Below are 19,147 nucleotides of genomic sequence, written 5' to 3' on the forward strand. Positions count from 1 at the left end.
TACCATATTAGACATGCATATACAATACATAAACAAAGCTGAGAATAATGCTGTGCATTTAGTGTAGTGTAAAAATGTTTGAATGCACCCACTCTGCTAGAGATGTGAATGTATGATTCTCAAAAGCAGGAAGCTTCCCTGTCTGGTTGCTCACAGTATAATAGCCTATCCACTATCGATGCTCACACATGCTCCTGTACAAGAAACATTAGTCTGAATGACACAGTTTGCAGGCAGCTTGCCTATTAAGAAGGTGGGAAATTACGCAAGGCAGCTGCAACTAAAAAATCTTGTAGTAAGCAGGACAACTAGAGATTCTGGAGGGCCGAAGGGCCTGTTCGTATGCTGTAATTTTCATTGTTCTTCTAGTTCTTTTGACATCAGCAAGGAAAACAGCTTTGAAGTAAGAACTCAGGCTCTCTGACACAACAATGAAAATGCAGATTGAACAAATGGCCTCTTCTGTGATGGCAGATTTGTGCCAAGATAATAGGCATAGAGATTGCTGGCAACAGATTTGAATGCTGCTAGTACAGTTTCACGAATATGACTACAGTGAAGAAAAACAATGTTAGCAACACCCTTTACTTTCTGCACAGCCCTGAAAAATCTTACTTAAGCCTGGCCAATATGACTTATTGCCTTTCTAGATTCCCATGCTTATTTCTCAAGCACAAAAATCACACAACACCAGGTTATAGTCCAACAGATTTATCTGAAAACACAGGCTTTCAGACCCTAGCTCTTCTTCAGGTGTCTATTAGACAGGTGGCATCAGACACAGAATAAGTAAAAGATCAAACAGTCAACGATCTGATGCAAATGTATTGAACAAACCTCAGATGGCTGTGAAATCTTTAATCAGTTGGAAAGGAGATGCAAGTTTTGATTGATTAATATGCAAATCCCAGTATTTCTTTCAAGTCACTGCCCTGGGATAACTAAAGGTTTTATAAGTATACCAGAGGTGACATCTCACGTCAGACAATGCATTTTAGGTGTAACATCTTGTTTAGAATCTGTTCATGTTTTAACTTGAGTCAGACTGGCTTTATTTCCAAAGTAGGAATTTACAAAATGCCACATTGACTGACTGTCTATAAATTGTGTGCTTGTTTGAGCAAAATAAAGTGTATTTGCAATTACAAATCTGCAAATGCAAAAGAAGAAGTCGAATTGGACCCCTCTGGACCATTGCCCTAGGCTTGACAGGTATGCTCGAGCCTACAGGGAATACGTGAACATCAGGTTCATTAGCCGCACTCACGAGGTAGCGCAAAATGTCACCCAGGCACAATGCAATGCCATCCATTCTCTTAAGACCAATCACAACATTGTCAACAAACAAGTCGACAAAAGATGAGTCATCGTCATACAGTAGAGAACTGACTACTGCAAAGAAGCTTATACCAACAACTGAACAACCAGGAACACTACAGACAACTACCTGCTGATCTGACCAAAGAACACACCCACCAACTCAACAGACTGATCAAGACTTTTGATCCAGTCCTTCAGAGTACTCTATGCACTCTACTCCCACCTACTTCTCACATGGGGGATTTCGACTGTCTTTGAAGATACACAAAGCCTACACACCTGGGCATCCCATCATATCAGGCAATGAGACCCTGTGTGATAATCTCTCTGGCTATGTCGAGGGCATCTTGAAACCCACTGTACAGTGAACCCCCTGCTTCTGTTGCGACACTACAGATTTCTTACAGAAACTCAGCCTCCACAGACCAGTCGAACCAGGAACATTCCTTGTCACAGAGATAGCAGGAACTGCAGATGCTGGAGAATCTGAGATAACAAGGTGTAGAGCTGGATGAACACAGCAGGCCAAGCAGCATCAGAGGAGCAGGAAGGCTGACATTTCGATCCTAGACCCTTCTTCAGAAAATTCTGATACTGCTTGGGCTGCTGTGTTCATCCAGCTCTACACCTTATTATCTCACATTCCTTGTCACAATGGACATTTTGGCACACTACAACAGCATCCCCCACAATGACGGCATCACTGCAACAGTTTGAGTACTCAATTCCAATAACGGCCAATTTCCAGATGCCATCCTGTAACTCATCTGCTTCATCCTTGACCACAACATCTTCATCTTGGACAATCAGTTCTTCATGCAGACACACTGAGCAGCCGTGGGGACCAGATTTGATCCCAAATATTCCAATATTTACATGCACAACTTTGAACAAGACTTCTTTGCTGCGCAAGACCTCCAACCAACACTGTGCTTCAGATACATTGATAACATTTTCTTCCTTTGAACTCATGGCAAAGAATCACTGAAACAGCTACACAGTGATAGCAACAAGTTTCATCCCACCACCAGACCGACCATGGACTACTCTTTAGAATCAGTGTCATTCTCGGACACACTCATCTCCATAAAGGACGGATACCTCAATACCTCACTCGACTGCATGCCCACAGATAACCTCACAATGCTGCATTTCTCTAGCTTTCATCCTAAACATATTAAAACAGCCATTCCCTATGGATAAGTCCTACACATACACAGGATCTGTTCAGATGAGAAGCAACATGACTGACATCTGAAGGTGTTGAAGGGCACCCTCACAGGAACAGGATATGATGCTAAACTCATCACTCACCAGTTTCGACATGCCACAGCAAAAGACCGTAATGACCCCCTCAGAAGACAGACACAGGATATGTCTGATAGGATTCCCTTCATTTTCAAGTACTTCCCAGGAGCGGAGAAACTATGCCAAGTTCTTCACAACCTTCAACATATTACTGATGACAATGTGCACCTTGCCAAGATCTTCCCCACGCTTCCACTTCTTGTCTTCAAACAACTGCTAGACCTTAAACCGACCATTGTTTGCAGCAACCTACCCAGCCTTCAGGACAACACTGATCAGAACACCATTAACCTCCATCATGGTAACCTCTGCAAGACATGTCAGATCATCAACATGGATACTACCATCACACCTGGGAACACAACCTACCATGGGCAAGGCAGATACTCATGTGACTCGGCCAAACATTGTCTGTCTCATACACTGCAAACAAGGGCACACTGAGGCATGGTATATTGAAAAAACCATGCAGATGCTACCACAACAGATGAAAGACACAGCACAACAATCACCAGACAGAGATGTTCCCTCCCATTCGGGGAAGATTTCAGCAATCAAGGACATTCAGGCTCACATCTTTGGGTAAATGTTCTCCAAGGCAGACATTGGGATACACAACAACACGGAGTCGCTGAGCAGAGGTTGATAGCCAAGCTCAGTACCCATGAGAATGACCAGGATTTTCGGTTCATGTCACACTATAGGTGACCCCACTACACTATCTTGCGCACACACACACACACACACACACACACACACACACACACACACACACACACACACACACACGCGCGTGCACACACTCACACACACATTTAAATCTATGGGGTGAATTTGCATTTGCAGATTTGTAATTGCAGATGCGTTCTATTTTGCTCAAAAAAATATACAATTTATAGACAGTCAGTCAATGTGGCATTTTATAAATTCCTACTTTGGAAATAAAGCCAGTCTGACTCCAAGTTAAAACATAAACAGATTCTAAACAAGGCCTCACACCTAAAATGCATTGTCTGACGTGAGATGTCACCTCTGGTATACTTCTAAAACCTTTAGTTATCCCAGGGCAGTGAGTTGAAAGAAATTCTGAGATTTGCACATTACTCAATCAAAATTTGTATCTCCTTTCCAACTGATTAAAGATTTCACAGCCATCTGAGGTTTGTTCAATACATTTGCATCAGATCGTTGACTGTTTGATCTTTTACTTATTCTGTGTCTGATGCCACCTGTCTCACCAACACCTAAAGGACTGAGGCTACGAAAGCTTGTGCTTTCAAATAATCTGTTGGGCTATGACCTGGTGTTGTGTGATTTTTGACCTTGTTTACCTTAGCCCAACACTGGCACCTCCATATCATATTTCTCAAGTAAGCAATAGGTACGTACAATTCCTCCTTTCACTTGAAATCTCACCCTCAAAACCTACTTCTACTTTCACAACACATTGCTCCCATTACTTGACACCATCCAAAACAAAGGACTCCACTTGGTTAGCTCCACATTCACTCCTTCCACCACCAACAATCAGTCACAGCAATGTGTACCATCCTTACGATGCACTGCAGAAATTCACCAAGGTTCCTTGACATTTTCCTAACTCATGACTTCTGCCATCTAGAAGGATAAAGACTCCCGAAATGTGGGAACACCATTATCTGGAAGATCCCCTCGAAGCCACTCACATCCTGACCTGGAAATACATCACTGTTTCTTCTGTGCCTCTAGTTTGGAATCCTGGAGCTCTTTCCCTTCATCAATCAACATAAGTCCAAAGTTGGGAAGAATGAGCAACAATGCTGCAAGAAGATTAATGACCATCTGCACTCCATTATCGTCTCTCTGCCACCTCTAACTCTGCTGCTGCCCAACCTCTCATGAAGACCCATAGTCAGTAACTCCTAATATTACATACAGTATCTTCCCTTAATGGCTCTCATCTGCCTTGTACCCCCAAGATACTAGACATTCATATCTTCTGCATTGCCTACTCACTTACTTGGATAAGTTTGACAATATAGCACAGTGCCAGCAACATGTCCTTACCCTTTATCATTTTGTTCTTGCATGTGTAACACATTGCCTGGCTTTATGTCAAAACTAAAAGGCTAGGTAAGGCAAAGATGTTATGAGCATTCAAGTTAGCAGCAAGTGAATGAGTGCTAAGAAAGCAAGATAAGAGCCCTGACTTGCACCCTCTTCCAATGCATGAGACTCGTTGCCTGTCCTGTGCACAATGTAGCCTGGAAGCAGCACTGCAGTGCAAGGTGAAAAGTGAGTTCCAAGCAGTTGTGAAGTACTGAACTGTACTATAAATTAGTCTGAGATGTGTCACAATGATGTGGTGAGCTTGGTGCCTGTCTGATTCTGACTTCTGTGGATAGACGGTGCAGGAAGTCATCATCTTGGAGCTAGCCCTGAGGTATTGGGGAATGCTGGATAATATGAAGGCACAGAGAAAATATCAGTGAGCTGCAGCCACCCAGGTAACCGCTTGGGGTTTCAAGTTGGGAATTGGTGCAATCTACCTTCTCACTGGTATCCAGGAGAATAGCTACCTGCATATAAATGAGGTGATATTAATTAATGATGAGATGTTAATGTATGCAAATAGGGCCCTCACGGCTTACTAGTCGGAGCCTCATCTAATCATTGAAATTTTAATGGAAAAAATATTGAGAATCTCAATTTTCCATTCTCATTGCATTTTCCCAATTCTGCCATTATTGCCAGTCATTAAGATGCGGGGAAAATTACACTCGAAGAGTTAAGACAATTTTTCAGAGTGGTTGGAAATGGTTGTGGTATCCCTTAGGATTCAATTCTAGGGCCATCTGATCACTGTATGCATTAGAATTTAAAAATAGCCTTAAAGAATTGGAGTTCAAAAATGCTGAAATGATATAATAATAAGAAATATGTATTTAGAGGAGAAAAGGAGCTGCAGGGAAATACTTAAACAGTAGAATGGGCGAAGTTGTGGAGTATGTAGTTTGGTCATAAATAAAAGTGCTCTTAAGGATACTGTCTGTCATATTGTATTTGAAGTTTTGAAAGAATTAAACAGGACAGACAAAAGTAAATTGGCCCAATTATTCAACTGCATAAATCGAACTTTCATAAATGCATGATGAAATGTAAGAAATTTAAAACAGGGCACATAAGAAATTTCTTTTTCAGAGAACAAAGAGGTTGCAGTATTCCATTGCAGGTATTTAAAGCAATGACAGGACATAAACCAACATTTACTATTAGATTGGTTCAGGGGATTAATGTAAAGGAGTTGAGGTATAGAGTAACAGAGTGAGTCCATAGGAATAGGGCAGTTGACTTGCATAGAGCATAAACATCAAGGAAGTCTGGTTGGGGCAAATGATCTGTTCCATGTCTTAATCTTTATGTATTTAGAGGCATCATTCATATATTTGACTTCATGTTGGCCAAGATTTTAGTTCACTCAAAATCCAAGCACCTACACCAAGTAACATAGATTCAAAATCCAATAGCTTTGTACTGCAAATCAGATTCAAGCCAAATAGAAGTATTTTTATTATAGAATAAAGTATTACATTTGATAAGGTGCTATGTAGCAAAAATTAAAATCTGATACACCAAAAAGAATATAATCATTTGAATGTAGAGATGCCAGAAGGGCAGAAAGCAACATTTGGGACCTAGTGAGTTTGTTTCATTTTGCCTAATGCGAGTATCAGTGTTTCAGTGAGTAATGTGCATTCTTTTTCCTTTCCAACTACATAACTGATTTGATTATAGACAAAAGATGAGTGACAGTGAAGTTTGTTGCTCATACCAAAATTAAAAAGTCTGACAAAGTCTGAGGAAAACAAGAGATTTGAGAAAGTTATTGCAGATTAATAATGTGGGCAGATGTGAGACGGACGCAGTTCACTGCAAAGACCTGACAAGTAGTCAATAGAAACAGCACACACTAAATGATTTTGAAAAGCCTTGTAGCAGAATGGAGAAAAGAAAGTTTTGTGATGAATATAATATTTACATATACCATATAATATCTTTAAAGATAGGATCATGGGTGTAAAAGGCCACAAGCAGGACAATTAATGTGGGTTACTGACTACAAAAGCCAAGAAACGATGTTGTTTTTGGACAGGGCTTTACTTTTATCCCAGTTTGAACTTTTTGCATAGTTCCAAACACTCCATTAGGGGAAGAATATTTGAGCCATGAAAAGGGTATAGCAAAGGTCTAGTAGAACAACATTAGAATGAGAGTTATGAAGAAAGACTTGAAAAAATAGACATCTTTTTCAATGAAGCATTGATTAATAGAAATTATAAGTTTTCTAAATTGTGAAATATAATGTTAAGATTGTTTTCCTTGATTGGATTAAGTATTTGATATGAAAGAACATAATAGGGTACAGAAAAGGGTGGAGAAATAAAATTGCAGTAGCTGTCTTCAGTTGAAATGTTAGCACTGGCATGGCTGTGGATTCTGACTCAGTGATGAAGAATTTCCACCTGACCTCTTATATCTTAAAACTCTAATGATATCAGGTTGTTTGTGATGTAAATAATAACACAATCTTATTTTAAACTCTTATTACAAGAATAACTCAGACCAAAGTAGGAATCTTTTACTTAATTAAACTTTATGAGTGTGAGTTTGTTAAAAGGTACAAATGCTATTGCATCAAGTTAGCAAAATTAAATTTAGGGCAAACATAATAGAGATACAAAGAACATAATTCACATTCATACTCAAGTACTAAAGGAATTTTCTTTAAAAAGCCGGAACAATAAGAACACCTAAACTCTTCCATTTTCTGTAAACTGCTCTCAAATCCCTCCAATTTCTTTACAAATTAATGTTCTTTAGTGGAATGATTAAAAGGGTTAGGAAGTATGTTGTGGCACTGTTAACATACTGAATGGTTATGCAATATATGGTCAAAGTCCACTTTCACTTTTACGCGAAGTAAGTCTGTATTTCCAAATTAGAATGCATGGCTAAAAAGAAATGGTGCTGAAAGTAACTCTCCTTCTCATCTGCTTTAATTAGCACCTGAAAAATTATTTCAGTCATTCCAAAGAGTAGTATAGCAGATGCATTTGGAAATTTTAGGAAAACTGTCAGAAGCTTGAAACCACATTTTTAATCCAGTTTTTTTGAGTCACTTCAGCTGGTGTGAAAGCAACTCCAATATTCCTCCACACCATCCCCCTTCCCTACCCCACCCACTCCAGCTTGCTTCCCAGCATTGGAAGCACTGCAGTCAGTTCTGTTTGGCAGTATTGTTCAGAGCAAACCATCCGTGAAAAATCAAGCCCTCAAGCTCACTACGTATTCTCGCTCTGAGGTGACCAGAGGTACTTCCTGCAGTCCAGCCTGGCTGCTAATTACCTGGTCGAACACCTTGTAAATACCTCTGTAAACCTGTCAAAGAGCGAGCTCACCTTTTCACTGAAAAGGTACTTACCACATGTTCTCTTTTCAACGTTCTAATTCTGTTGTTGAAACAGTCAGCCAACTCTTTCGACAGCCCTTATGTTTTCTTTAAGCCTTTCTCTGGGACGGCTACTGATTGTATTGAAAATAAATGTTTACATACAGTAAGACAGCAGCTTCCACACACTTCTATTGTATCCCAATACCGATTGCTATTAACTAAATGTGAATTTTGTTTTGTAATTGAATCATAAATTGATTGATTTATGGGTGTCTCTGTGGCTCAGTGGTTAGCACTGTTGCCTCACAGCACCAGGGACCTAGGTTCAATTCTACCCTTGGGCAGTTGTCTGTATTGAGTTTGTACATTCTCCCTGTGTCTGCTTGGGTTTCCTCTGGGTGCTTTGGTTTCTTTCTACAGTCCAAAGACATCTGGGTTAGATGGATTGGCCATTCTAAACTGCCTATACTTTCCAGGGATGTGCAGGCAAGGTGAATGAGTAATGGGCGAGGCACGGTTATAGGGATAGGGTGGGTGGGTCTTCAAAGCATTCAATGGGCCAAATAGCCTGCTTCCATACTGTGGGGATTCTACAATTTTATGATAAACTCAATGTGTGATTTTCAGGAAGTGATGCCTGTATTACACACTTACTTGAAACGTAGACATTCAGCTTACATTTTAAATGCCTGGTACTTATGACTAAAGCAATCAAGCAGTAATTGTTACCTGTTTAGCTTTCTAACTATGTGCTATTAACTACAAGGCAAATAGTGAAGTGTTAATTTTGCTTCACTGTTTTTTAACTTAACTGCTTAGTATTATCATTCTGTGAATTGTAGCAAAGCCGCAAGATTCAACACAGTTTTTAGATTGGGGCATACACGTCAGTCTCATGTTGATAAACTGCAATTACGTAGACAATAAGCTACACATAGCTGCCCTTGTGAAGGAAAATAGTTCTTATCGGGCCTCATTTGAATAAAGCTCTGCAGGAGCCTGCCCAACACCCAGCAGGCAAGAGTGGGCATCTGCTGACGGGCGTTTGAAGCTGAGATCCTATAGGAAAACTCCCAAGCAATCCACAGGGAACATGCAGAGAAGCCCTGGTTGAGATTGGGCGGGGGCGGGAAGGCTATAAAGCACTTTGGGACATCCTGATGTTATGAAATGGGCTAAATAAATGCAAGACTTTTTGTCTTTCTTCCAAGACTCTTTTAGCTTTGATCCATGAATTGTAATTCCTGCACTATTTGACATTTTAAAAAATACCTTAAAGGTACCAGTGTTGAATTTGCCTGTAGATTTTTAAAATAGTTTTTTTAAACTTTCAAACCAGCCAGGTAAGTTCAGAAACTGACCTATAACGAATCACAACAATTTAAATTAATTATCTATTATCTAGCCAGTCACTATGTAATCCTATATAATGTTTTTCTCTCTTAATTTATATTTGCTTAAAAATGAAGCAATGTCACTAAATTTCACAATTTTTTATTAATATCTAAATTATTTTTCTACACATTTAATACACTATATACTACAGGTGAAGTGACAAAGGAAATAATATTTTAGCTAAGTTAGCTGAAAAAGGAATGCTGCCAACGATGTTTTCTGTTCAAAATACATTTAATTGCCAAGTAATTTCATGACTGAAGTAATGATGAAGTGAATGATCCTGCACACTAAGAGATTAAAATAAACATCAAAACACAATTTCCTTGTCACCTGATTAGATTTTCTTCACCAAGCCATTACAACTTGCTTACTAACAGGCAAGTATTTGTTATGCATTTCAACTGCACAGATTTAGCTTAACCTAAAATAACCTGTTCCTCAAAGCTGAGTGTTTGTAACTTTGTGAACTGACTCACCAGTTTTTAACTGAATCCACACCAAGCAGTGTACAGCTTTAAAAATAATTAGAATCATAGAGAAAATATTGTCTGCATGTGGCAATTCGAATAAATGCCTATAGAAGCAAAGCATTAAGACCTATGAAGCATCAAAATTTAGCAGAGAGGAAACAATTTTCCTGCAGACTCTTGTAAGTAAAAAAAACAGCAGTGAGGTGATTTGCAACCATGTAATGGGCTTTTGTCTAGGACGATTTCTTCCTAGCTCAGGGGCCTCCTTGTTTCCTTCTCTGCGGGATGTCAATGTTTCTCCCCATAGCTACAAAGGATTAGGGCCTGGGCCCCTCCTCCAGCCAGTCACCCCCAATCTAGTACATGCTGAGGCCTACTAAAAGCAGCCCAGTGAGATTCAGTGGGATACGAGGCTTTCCGAATTAGGATTTCAGCGGTACAGGTTGATTTTGTAACACTGAAACAGTGAGCACAGTTTGAAAGGACTTTCCACAAATTCTGATGTTTTAAGGCTGCTGTTAACAGACCATAAGAAAACTCAGCAAGAAATTAAAAACAATTACCAGCTATTATGCACTAAGAAAGCTTCTTGTAGCATTTCAACGTGCCAAAACTGAATGGTTCATCTCATTCGTTGTATGAAAGGGAATTAAAAATAAAAACATCACATTAACATCCTTTTATATTTCAGGCTTGCACAACTTTTGGATACTTTGGTAATCTAATATATATAATGTCATTCAGTACTTCAGCAGCTATGATCAGCAACAGTCAGTGCAGAATATAAACAAACACAAATAGTAGCCAGGAGCACAATAGTATAAGACAGATATAGATGTTTTTGCCCTGAAAGGTCCTCTGCAATGCTAGCACCTGCAAAAATTCCTAAACCAATGGAATTTCTTTCAGCCCAATGAATCTGAGCCCTCTGACATTTCCCTTCTCACTGAAAGACTGTGGAATTTACAGTATGCTATCCCACTAGTAAGAGACAATGGAGTACAGCAGAATGAATCAAGTTTACAGTTCTAACATGATGAAGTATTGCAGCTGGCTTGTAATGATCAGTAAATTTACATAATTAAACACTAAATATTAAAAGAGATTGTCAGGTGCTGTTTTCAACTGGGCATGATGAGTAATCAATAGTCATTTGTTTATCTGATAAAAATAGCATATTTTGACAACTTTTGATAGAACGTCAGATCTCCACTTTCCAAAGATTCTGAAGCAGTGATCAGCTCCCAACTTTCCGGTAGTATTTCTCTCAGCCAGCAACTAGTACGCACACAGCAGAAACTCAGGAACAGCACTCCTTCAAATCACACACACCCCAAGTTCAACCAAGACAGAAAATCAGTGGCATCAAGGAGTTTAAATCTGCATTGCTTCCTCCTCCTCAGCAACGCAACACAGATCAAGACATTGCATCCTATTAAAGGCGGCCTTTTCAGTAAAATCACTTGCTGAGTATTTTTATTGCATTTGTGTACTTACTTTGCATGTTAAACTGACAAGAGATTAAAGGAATGATGTGCACAGCAATTCAACACTCTTGTACAATATCAAACTAATTCGGGAAAAAATTCTAAATTGCAGTTTTGGAGACATTGAATATAGTTACAATTCCCAATTTTATGCAGTACAAAACCTAAACTGACTGTTAGTTCCAAATTAAGGGTCATTCCTGTTTGCCTTATTCTTTGTAGAAAGTGTCTACACATTTCAGATTAAGAAAAAACTAAGACCATGGCCTTTAAAACTTAAAAACAAATCCCCATAAATTCTGTTTTGGAATGTGAGGGCATGACTGTATAATCACAAAGTATTTCAGTAAAGCTGGACTGCCCAGCAGCAATTCAAAAATTGGGCTTTTAAGAATGAGTTTCGTTGTTTGGCTCTGCACACAGCAGCTGCTTTTTTGGTGGTTTATTACACATAGACTCCAATGAATAGGATCTGCTGTTTTATAGTACATCAGAATTACAGAACTCCATCTCTTGGCCTACCACAGATCTGACCGATCAACGGCAGGGCACTGGAATCATAATTCTTTGCAGAAATGAGAATATAAAGAAGGTCTGTTGGAAGCTGGCTGAGTCTACAAAGTTCTGCCTGCAGGGCCTGCCGATGCCATCTCTAGCTGTGGTCTTTAGCCTTGTTAGGTACTGAAACAGGGATTGTTCCCTTGTTTGGGATTGCAGAAGTACTGGAATGAGGGAAGGGGTGGCAGCAGGGCAGAAGTCCAAGAAAGATTAAGACTTCCGTTTCAACCTCAGTATTCAGCTTGGCTAAAGTACAGGTTTAGTATCTGAATTAACAAAGACATCTGTGAGAATGTTCTTTAATTATTTTGTATTAACCATTGTGTTAGAAACACAGATCGTTTGTTATTTTCTATTAAGTGCCATTGTATGCCAAGTTGAAGATTCAACCTAATCATTTACAAAATTCAGAACATATTCTAATTAAATATCTTCACTTCTAGCAATTAAGTAGTTTTTCCATTCCATTGTAAAATGGAAATTCAGCATGAAACACACTGAATTGCTTAACATAGTGTTTTACAAATGATTAAAACAACTTAATTATACAGCAACTAACATATGACAATGCATGCATCAAATGTCCATTTCTTCTTGATAGTTTATTCGTGGTTGAGTTGAAGTGTTCATTTTAGAAAAAGTCATTGTCCAGCAAGTCATGAGGTGCTGAAATAGTCTTCAGGTGGGGGTCCACTGCAGTTATTAGGAGAAAAATAAAAAAATGATCTGGGGAAACATGAAAATTGTACCAAACATTACTTCATACACAGAAAGGTGAGAAATTAATGAAAAAGACTGGTGTCTTTCATATTTTATAACAAGTAAAGCTATTTTGTAAATGTTGACTCCACAAATAATATTTTTTTAAATAAATAGGAATTTACCTTCAAAATTATTATGTTTTCACAACCATTACATTCACTCAAGTTGATTGATTAAATGTAACAATTTACATCCATTCAATAAATGTTTTTTGCCTTCGTTACAGTCACTGTTTACACAAAGCTAAATTCTGCATGGATCCTGTAAAGGGATTCTTTTTCCTTCAGTTATCTGAGACTGTAAGTGAAATATATTAAAATCTACAAAACAGCAAATGTTACTCATAGTGAATCATGACCTGTTGCGATATCACCACTCACGGCTATGAATGTTAGAAAATTTCACAAATCTGATTGGTTAACCTAATATGAGAAAAATGCTTTAGAAACATCTTTCACTGAAATTAGTTGAGTCTGACTGCATTAAGAATATGGATGAGTGTAATTCTGAAACCAAATTTTGCCAAACCAACGGAGAAACAAAACCATGTTTTAAAAATATATCTTGGCTTTCTGAAATGAATCTTTGAATCTCTTCATCATCTTTATAAAGATTGAAGTCACTAAGTATTTGGAATATCTATAGCAATGAGGAAGGAGCTTCCAGACAGGCATCATAATATACTATAAGTGATAACAATATTATTGAAAAGGTGATTGGCAAACAGTTCAAGTTAAAAGATCTTCAGGACTTACGTCACCAACTGTAGCCCAGGATACAACAAATGTTTTGACATCTACAAAATTATCTACTTTAGATTTAAATATAGTGAAGTTTTAATGAAAAGCTTAGTTTTGGCCTTTGGTCTGAAATACTTGGCTCAGTTTGTTCAGCCTTAGTAAACATATCACCAATATATTTAATTGAAAGTGATTGGATAAACTTTCTATCCTACACATTTTTTTTTATTGACACACAGGCTAAAGCCCAAAGAGTTAATCTGGTTGAATGATCAGACAACTTCAATGCAAAAAGAATATGCTTTCTGAAGAGTATTTCTGAGGTTCCACAAGAGGAGTATAAAAGGGGCTGATTGCCCATTCTAATTTTTGTACGGGCCATGTAATTTATCAGCCTTCTCTTTGCTCCTGGGCTCAGAATTGTGTCCACTTTGACCATTCTATTTCTTGAACTGGAATGATGAAGTGGATTTTCTGGTTAGGAAAATGGTCTGGGTTTCCCTAAAAGCTGTAGAGTCACTTCTTAACAGATTTCCACAGAGAAATCAGCCTGACTGATAAGATTTACTCCCTATTACACTGAGAATATTCAAGAGATTGTAGAGGGGTTGATGGGTGTGAAATGATTTGAAGAGTGACAGTAAGACTACAGGGAGTGGCGAGAGAAGGAGGAAGAGATGAGAGTTTGCCATATGTCAGTTATTGGCAGGGGATAGGATCAGTGGTATAAAAGCAATTGTGGGGTTGGGGGTATGGGTTGGCGCTGGTGAAAGCAACAGCAGGCCAATAATCAAAGAGTTTTCGGTTTGGTGTGGGATTCTACTTACAAGTGTCTGATCTGAGGGAGGAATGCAGGTTAGCTTTGGGCAAAAGGAGTGAGGAACAATTCCTGTTTGCAAAAAAGTTCTGAAACATCATTTACCCTATTCTATGCCACACTTTTTGCCTAACCTAAGCTGTCAGTTTTTCTCAGAAAACCTGGTTAGCCAGTGTTAAAGCCAGCAGACAGATAAAACCTGAGGCATTAAAAATTGTAAATGAATGGCCTATCTCCTGGGAGTACATTGATTGCCTTCCCTCATTTCTTCTTCATTAAAGCCAGAACAAACTGAGTTCAAGGTGACTGAGTTCAGATTTAAGGATTTTATAATTTCAACATGCCCAACTAGTTTTGGGAGTTAAATCTATCCCATTTATATTTAGTCATCAATTCACCTCTGTAATGGTTGACCTAACTAAAAATGTTAACTTTTTATTTGTTGTTTTGCAATTGCTTTTTAATTTTGCTATCTTCTGCAGCCAACGTTTGAGGCAATATTTTAAATTTAAGAGCTTCATAAACTTTTTGTTGCATTTAAAGAAAACTATGAAGTATTTATATTACATCATGGATATCAGAATACCTTGTGCTGTATCTCATAGCTTCATGTTTTAAGTTCCACCCAAATTTCAAGAAATGCATTCACACTGACTTGTGCTCAGATTATTAAAGCATAAATGATTCAATGAATAGAAATGCTGGATGACATTTTATAGTTGTATTTTCACAAAATGAATACTATCACATACAGTTCCAATGTGGTTGTGCTCTGCTGACCCTAACTTTGTCACTGATCAAGGATTCCACCTCAGGTCATTTTAAAGACAAATATTAAATGGATGCTACCTTCTGGGGCTTAACTTAAAGAGTATTCTTGTCTTTAGAAGAAAATTTAAACTTTTAATCTTGTCTATTTTAAAATAGGTTAAGATGAAAGATTGAAGAAAATTGCATTTTCTGGTCATTTAGATTTCAAATCATTCAGTAAGCAGCAATTATGACTGTGAGTCCTTCCAGATCCAATTACACAGATTAAACAACTTTGTTCTGCTTACTATGTGAACATTTGTGACATTTTTATTTGGCCCTGGAAATGCTTTTTTTTAATAAACTGAACATGTATTTACATGACTACAGAGGATCCCATGTTTAAACATGGTCAAAGCTTACGTTACTACCTTTTGTTCAGCTACATGCTGGCATTACACACTGCTGATCTGATAAAATCCCCATTTTCCAACTACAGCAGTTTTGAAACAAAACTACCACGAGACAGATGAGTAATGGCGATTTACCAGAATGCCCAGCACATAGTTTTAGAAACTAAATGCTGAGGTTGTGAGATCACATAGAATGACTGTCAAACTTAGGGTTAACAAGTGACAAAGGAGATGTGCTGAGGACAGTAAACATTTAGTTCCAGAGAAAAAAAATCCAGTGCCCTTTCAGTCCAACACCACCACCAGAAATATTTTCTGTCTTCATAAATGATAAGATGCTATGTTTTTGATATTTTTCATACCTAATATACTTTAACAACTTTTTAACAGTTCAGAAAAGATTTTGAGAAGTTCTTTAAAACTTCAAATTTCTGAATATGTTATAGGCCTAATTTCAACTGCAACCTCAGGAGAGAAATTCAAACAGCAGCTTAGCATAGTGAAAGCTTGAAATGGTAGATGACGGGTCACAATCTACATTGAATTAAGATTGCACTTATAGATTAAGTCTACAATGTGAGTGTCAATTAATTGAACATTTAATGGTTGAGGGACTAAATCTAACAGAAACATAGAAATCTTTGTGATCTCAGTTTTAGTCCCTGGAGAGTGGTTCCATGTTCTGTTGGAAGTGCATCTATGAGTGTGAAGGGAGGATATCAGTGATGTACCCCATGATAAAAAAAACCCAACAGTCACAAAAACCACATATTAAAAAATGATGTGCAGTACCAATTGATTGTTGGCAAAAAAAAATGTTTTTAAGGGAGCAAAATGAGAAAAATAGTCTGGTAATTCCATTGCATAAGGCAACATCATAATCCCTGCTGATTGAGAACAAATATGTTGGGTATATAAACATTTTTGCGACAATTCTGCAAAAATAAATGTACATTGTTCACTTCCAGATGAATTTTGTCTGTAATATCCACCATGACCTTTTACCAACATTTCAGTTAAAACTAGTTATTCGGCTTGAGAATTGTATGTGTTGCCTTGCTACTGGCCAACAAATAGAGAGCGATAACCCTAACTGAGAGATTCTGTTGTTTGTACTGATATACCTTGAAGTATTATTTTTCATATTGCACTCTGCGTTTTAACTCTATTGTGTATTGTCAAATTAACACACGTGAGCTTCTTAACAACAATCCCTGATGATTTGTTTTGGTGCACTGGAATTTCCAGAGCTATCAGGGAGCGAATGTCCTTGCACAGCACAGTGCAAATCTGAAGGCATTTTCTCCTCACAATGCAAAAGAATACAGAAAGAAATCTTTCACAAAAGAGAGTGGGAAGAAAAGGACGGACAAGGTCATTTTATTTGCTGCCAAATGCACCATCAGTGCATTTCTTCATCCTACAAATAGAAGTAAGTCAAGGTCTCTGTTTTATATATAATTATGTCCTATACAGCTAGCTGTGATTATTGTTTAACTTATCCATCAATAAGTGTGCAATTAGAATTAAGGTAACACAACAGGAAAACCTCGTGAATATATTTTGTTACAGATTAAAAGGATTAAAATATTTTTTGATAAAGCATTTAATGAATATTTTGTGTATTTCTGAAAAAAGGAGGACCTTATTTGTGCAAGTCATTTTCTGAATAAGCAATAACTGGACCAGATGGTTTTCTTTGTCAGAAAGACAGTCAAATTTAAACTGACAACTGACACAAGACAGAGTTTAACCAGATCTGGCTGTGTTCATGTAACAAGAGATACTCTAAAATGACATGGATGAATGTGTAGCCTGTCCTGAACTGTACATCACAAGTTGACCAACTTTGATAGAGGATAACATGCATTCAAGATGACAGCATTGGGGATAAGATATATTTGAAGGACCAGTTTGTTTAAATCCTGAATGTAAGATAAAACTAGAAATTAAAATAGACTTATTCTGAACATTTTGGTAACTCCAGTAATGATATTCAACATCTGACATTTATTGCAAAGAATGAAGCAGAATTTATATCTCAAAGAAAAGTACCAGTCCAACTGCTCAAGGTATGTAAAGTTTCATCCAACTTTAATTATCTCTTTACACTCCATCTCCATATCCCTCTATTCTGTTCTCCTACATATATTAAAACTTGGGGCAGAATTTATTCAGTCTCTGAAAGATGTGGGCATTGGCAAGCCAGTTGGGATAACATGGCAACATTAGAAAAATAATGGGAGTAACATATTGTCATGAACAGAGATGGGCTTGCTAACACCGTTGGAATAAATTGGTCTTTTGCAGGCTGCAAGATGTCAGAAGTGGTATGTTATTAGGGTATCAGAAGTGGTGAGGCCTAAACTGTTTAAAATGCATAAATGATTGGAATGAAGAGGTTGAAAGTATGGTTGCTAAATTTGCTGATAACATAAAGATAGGCAGGAAAGTGAGTTGTGAAGGGGACAATAGGAGTTTATTAAAGGATATAGGTGGGTTAAACAGCTGGGCAAGGATCTGGCAAATGCAGTATCATGTGGAAAAGAGTGAAATAATTCATTTCGGCAAAAAGAATGGAAAAAATAATTATCTAAATGGTGAAAGGTTGCAGAGCACTGAGATGCAGAGATATTTCAATGTCCTGGAGTATGAATTGTAGAAGGTTAGAATGTAAGTACAGCAAGAAATCCGGAAAACCAGTAGAATGTTTTGTTTTATTGTGAGGGAAATTGATTCCAATTATTGAGAGGTTATGCTTCAATTATAAATATAATTGGTGAGATTGTATTTGGAGTACTATGTTACAGTACCAGTCACCAAACTTATAAAAGGATGTTAATCCATTGGAAGAATTTCAGAGAAGGTTTACGAATTTAATTTCTGGAATAAGCAGATTGCCTTATGAGGAAAGGCTAGACAAGCTAGGCCTGTATCTTCTGTTGTCAGAGATGACTCAATTGAAGTATTTAAGATCCTGAGGGAAATTGGAACGTGGATATGGAATGGATGCTTCCTCTTCTGTGGCAATCTAGAACTAAGAATCATAGTTTACTAATTAAGATTTGCCCATTCAAGACGGAGGTAAGGAAAAATATATTTCTCTCAGTGGGTTGAGAGAATTCCTTGGAATTCCTTTCTTCAAAAAGCAATAGATGCAGAATCATTAAATAGTTTTAAGGTGGAGTTAGGTAAATTCTTGATTACAAAGAGGATGAAAGATTTTCAGGGATATACAGCTATGTAGAGTTGACATTAAGTCATGATCTTATTGAATGACTTGAAGGACCAAATGCCTATATCCTGTTTATGTGCTCAGATGAAATTCTCAATAACAAGAAAAAAAATGCACAATTTTCCATTCAATGTTTTAAAAATAAGATGAGAATTTCACCAGTGAGTAGTGAGGGGCCTACTCCCATGCATTACTATCTCATTATTACATATTCTAAACTCATTTATGTGCAAGTTACTATTTTCTCAGACAGCAAAGAGATACCAGACAGCAACAATTCCCAAAATGAAAATTTGCACAAGTTCCTAGCAGCTCCAGCTCACCAGTTACTTCTTCCCACCCCATCTTGGCCACCATTAGAAACATCCAAAATAGAAGCAAGTGCAGGCCATATGGTTCATCAAGCCTACTCTGACATTCTACACAATTATGGCTGCTCCTCTAATATCTGCCACACT

The 19,147-nt window shown here is 37.7% G+C and overlaps 1 protein-coding gene across 12 annotated transcripts in view; it reads right to left on the minus strand.

Annotated features, from left to right (window-relative positions):
- Nucleotides 1–19,147, minus strand: part of LOC125457933 (uncharacterized) — an 839,746-nt gene that overhangs the window by 83,715 nt on the left and 736,884 nt on the right. For 8 of the 12 annotated variants that reach the window (XR_007248703.2, XR_009446669.1, XR_007248700.2 and 5 more), the window contains one exon: nt 12,551–12,698. The exons of the other annotated variants lie outside the window; for them this stretch is intronic. Coding sequence is in view for 1 of the 8 variants with exons in the window: in XM_048542739.2 (XP_048398696.1) it covers nt 12,675–12,698 (24 nt within the window). In the remaining 7 variants the exon portion in view is untranslated. Of the gene's footprint in view, nt 1–12,550; nt 12,699–19,147 lie in introns of those variants that run through there. 12 annotated transcript variants of the gene reach the window in all.

This window comes from Stegostoma tigrinum, chromosome 14 (assembly GCF_030684315.1).
Source record: "Stegostoma tigrinum isolate sSteTig4 chromosome 14, sSteTig4.hap1, whole genome shotgun sequence".
Lineage (NCBI taxonomy): Eukaryota > Metazoa > Chordata > Chondrichthyes > Orectolobiformes > Stegostomatidae > Stegostoma > Stegostoma tigrinum.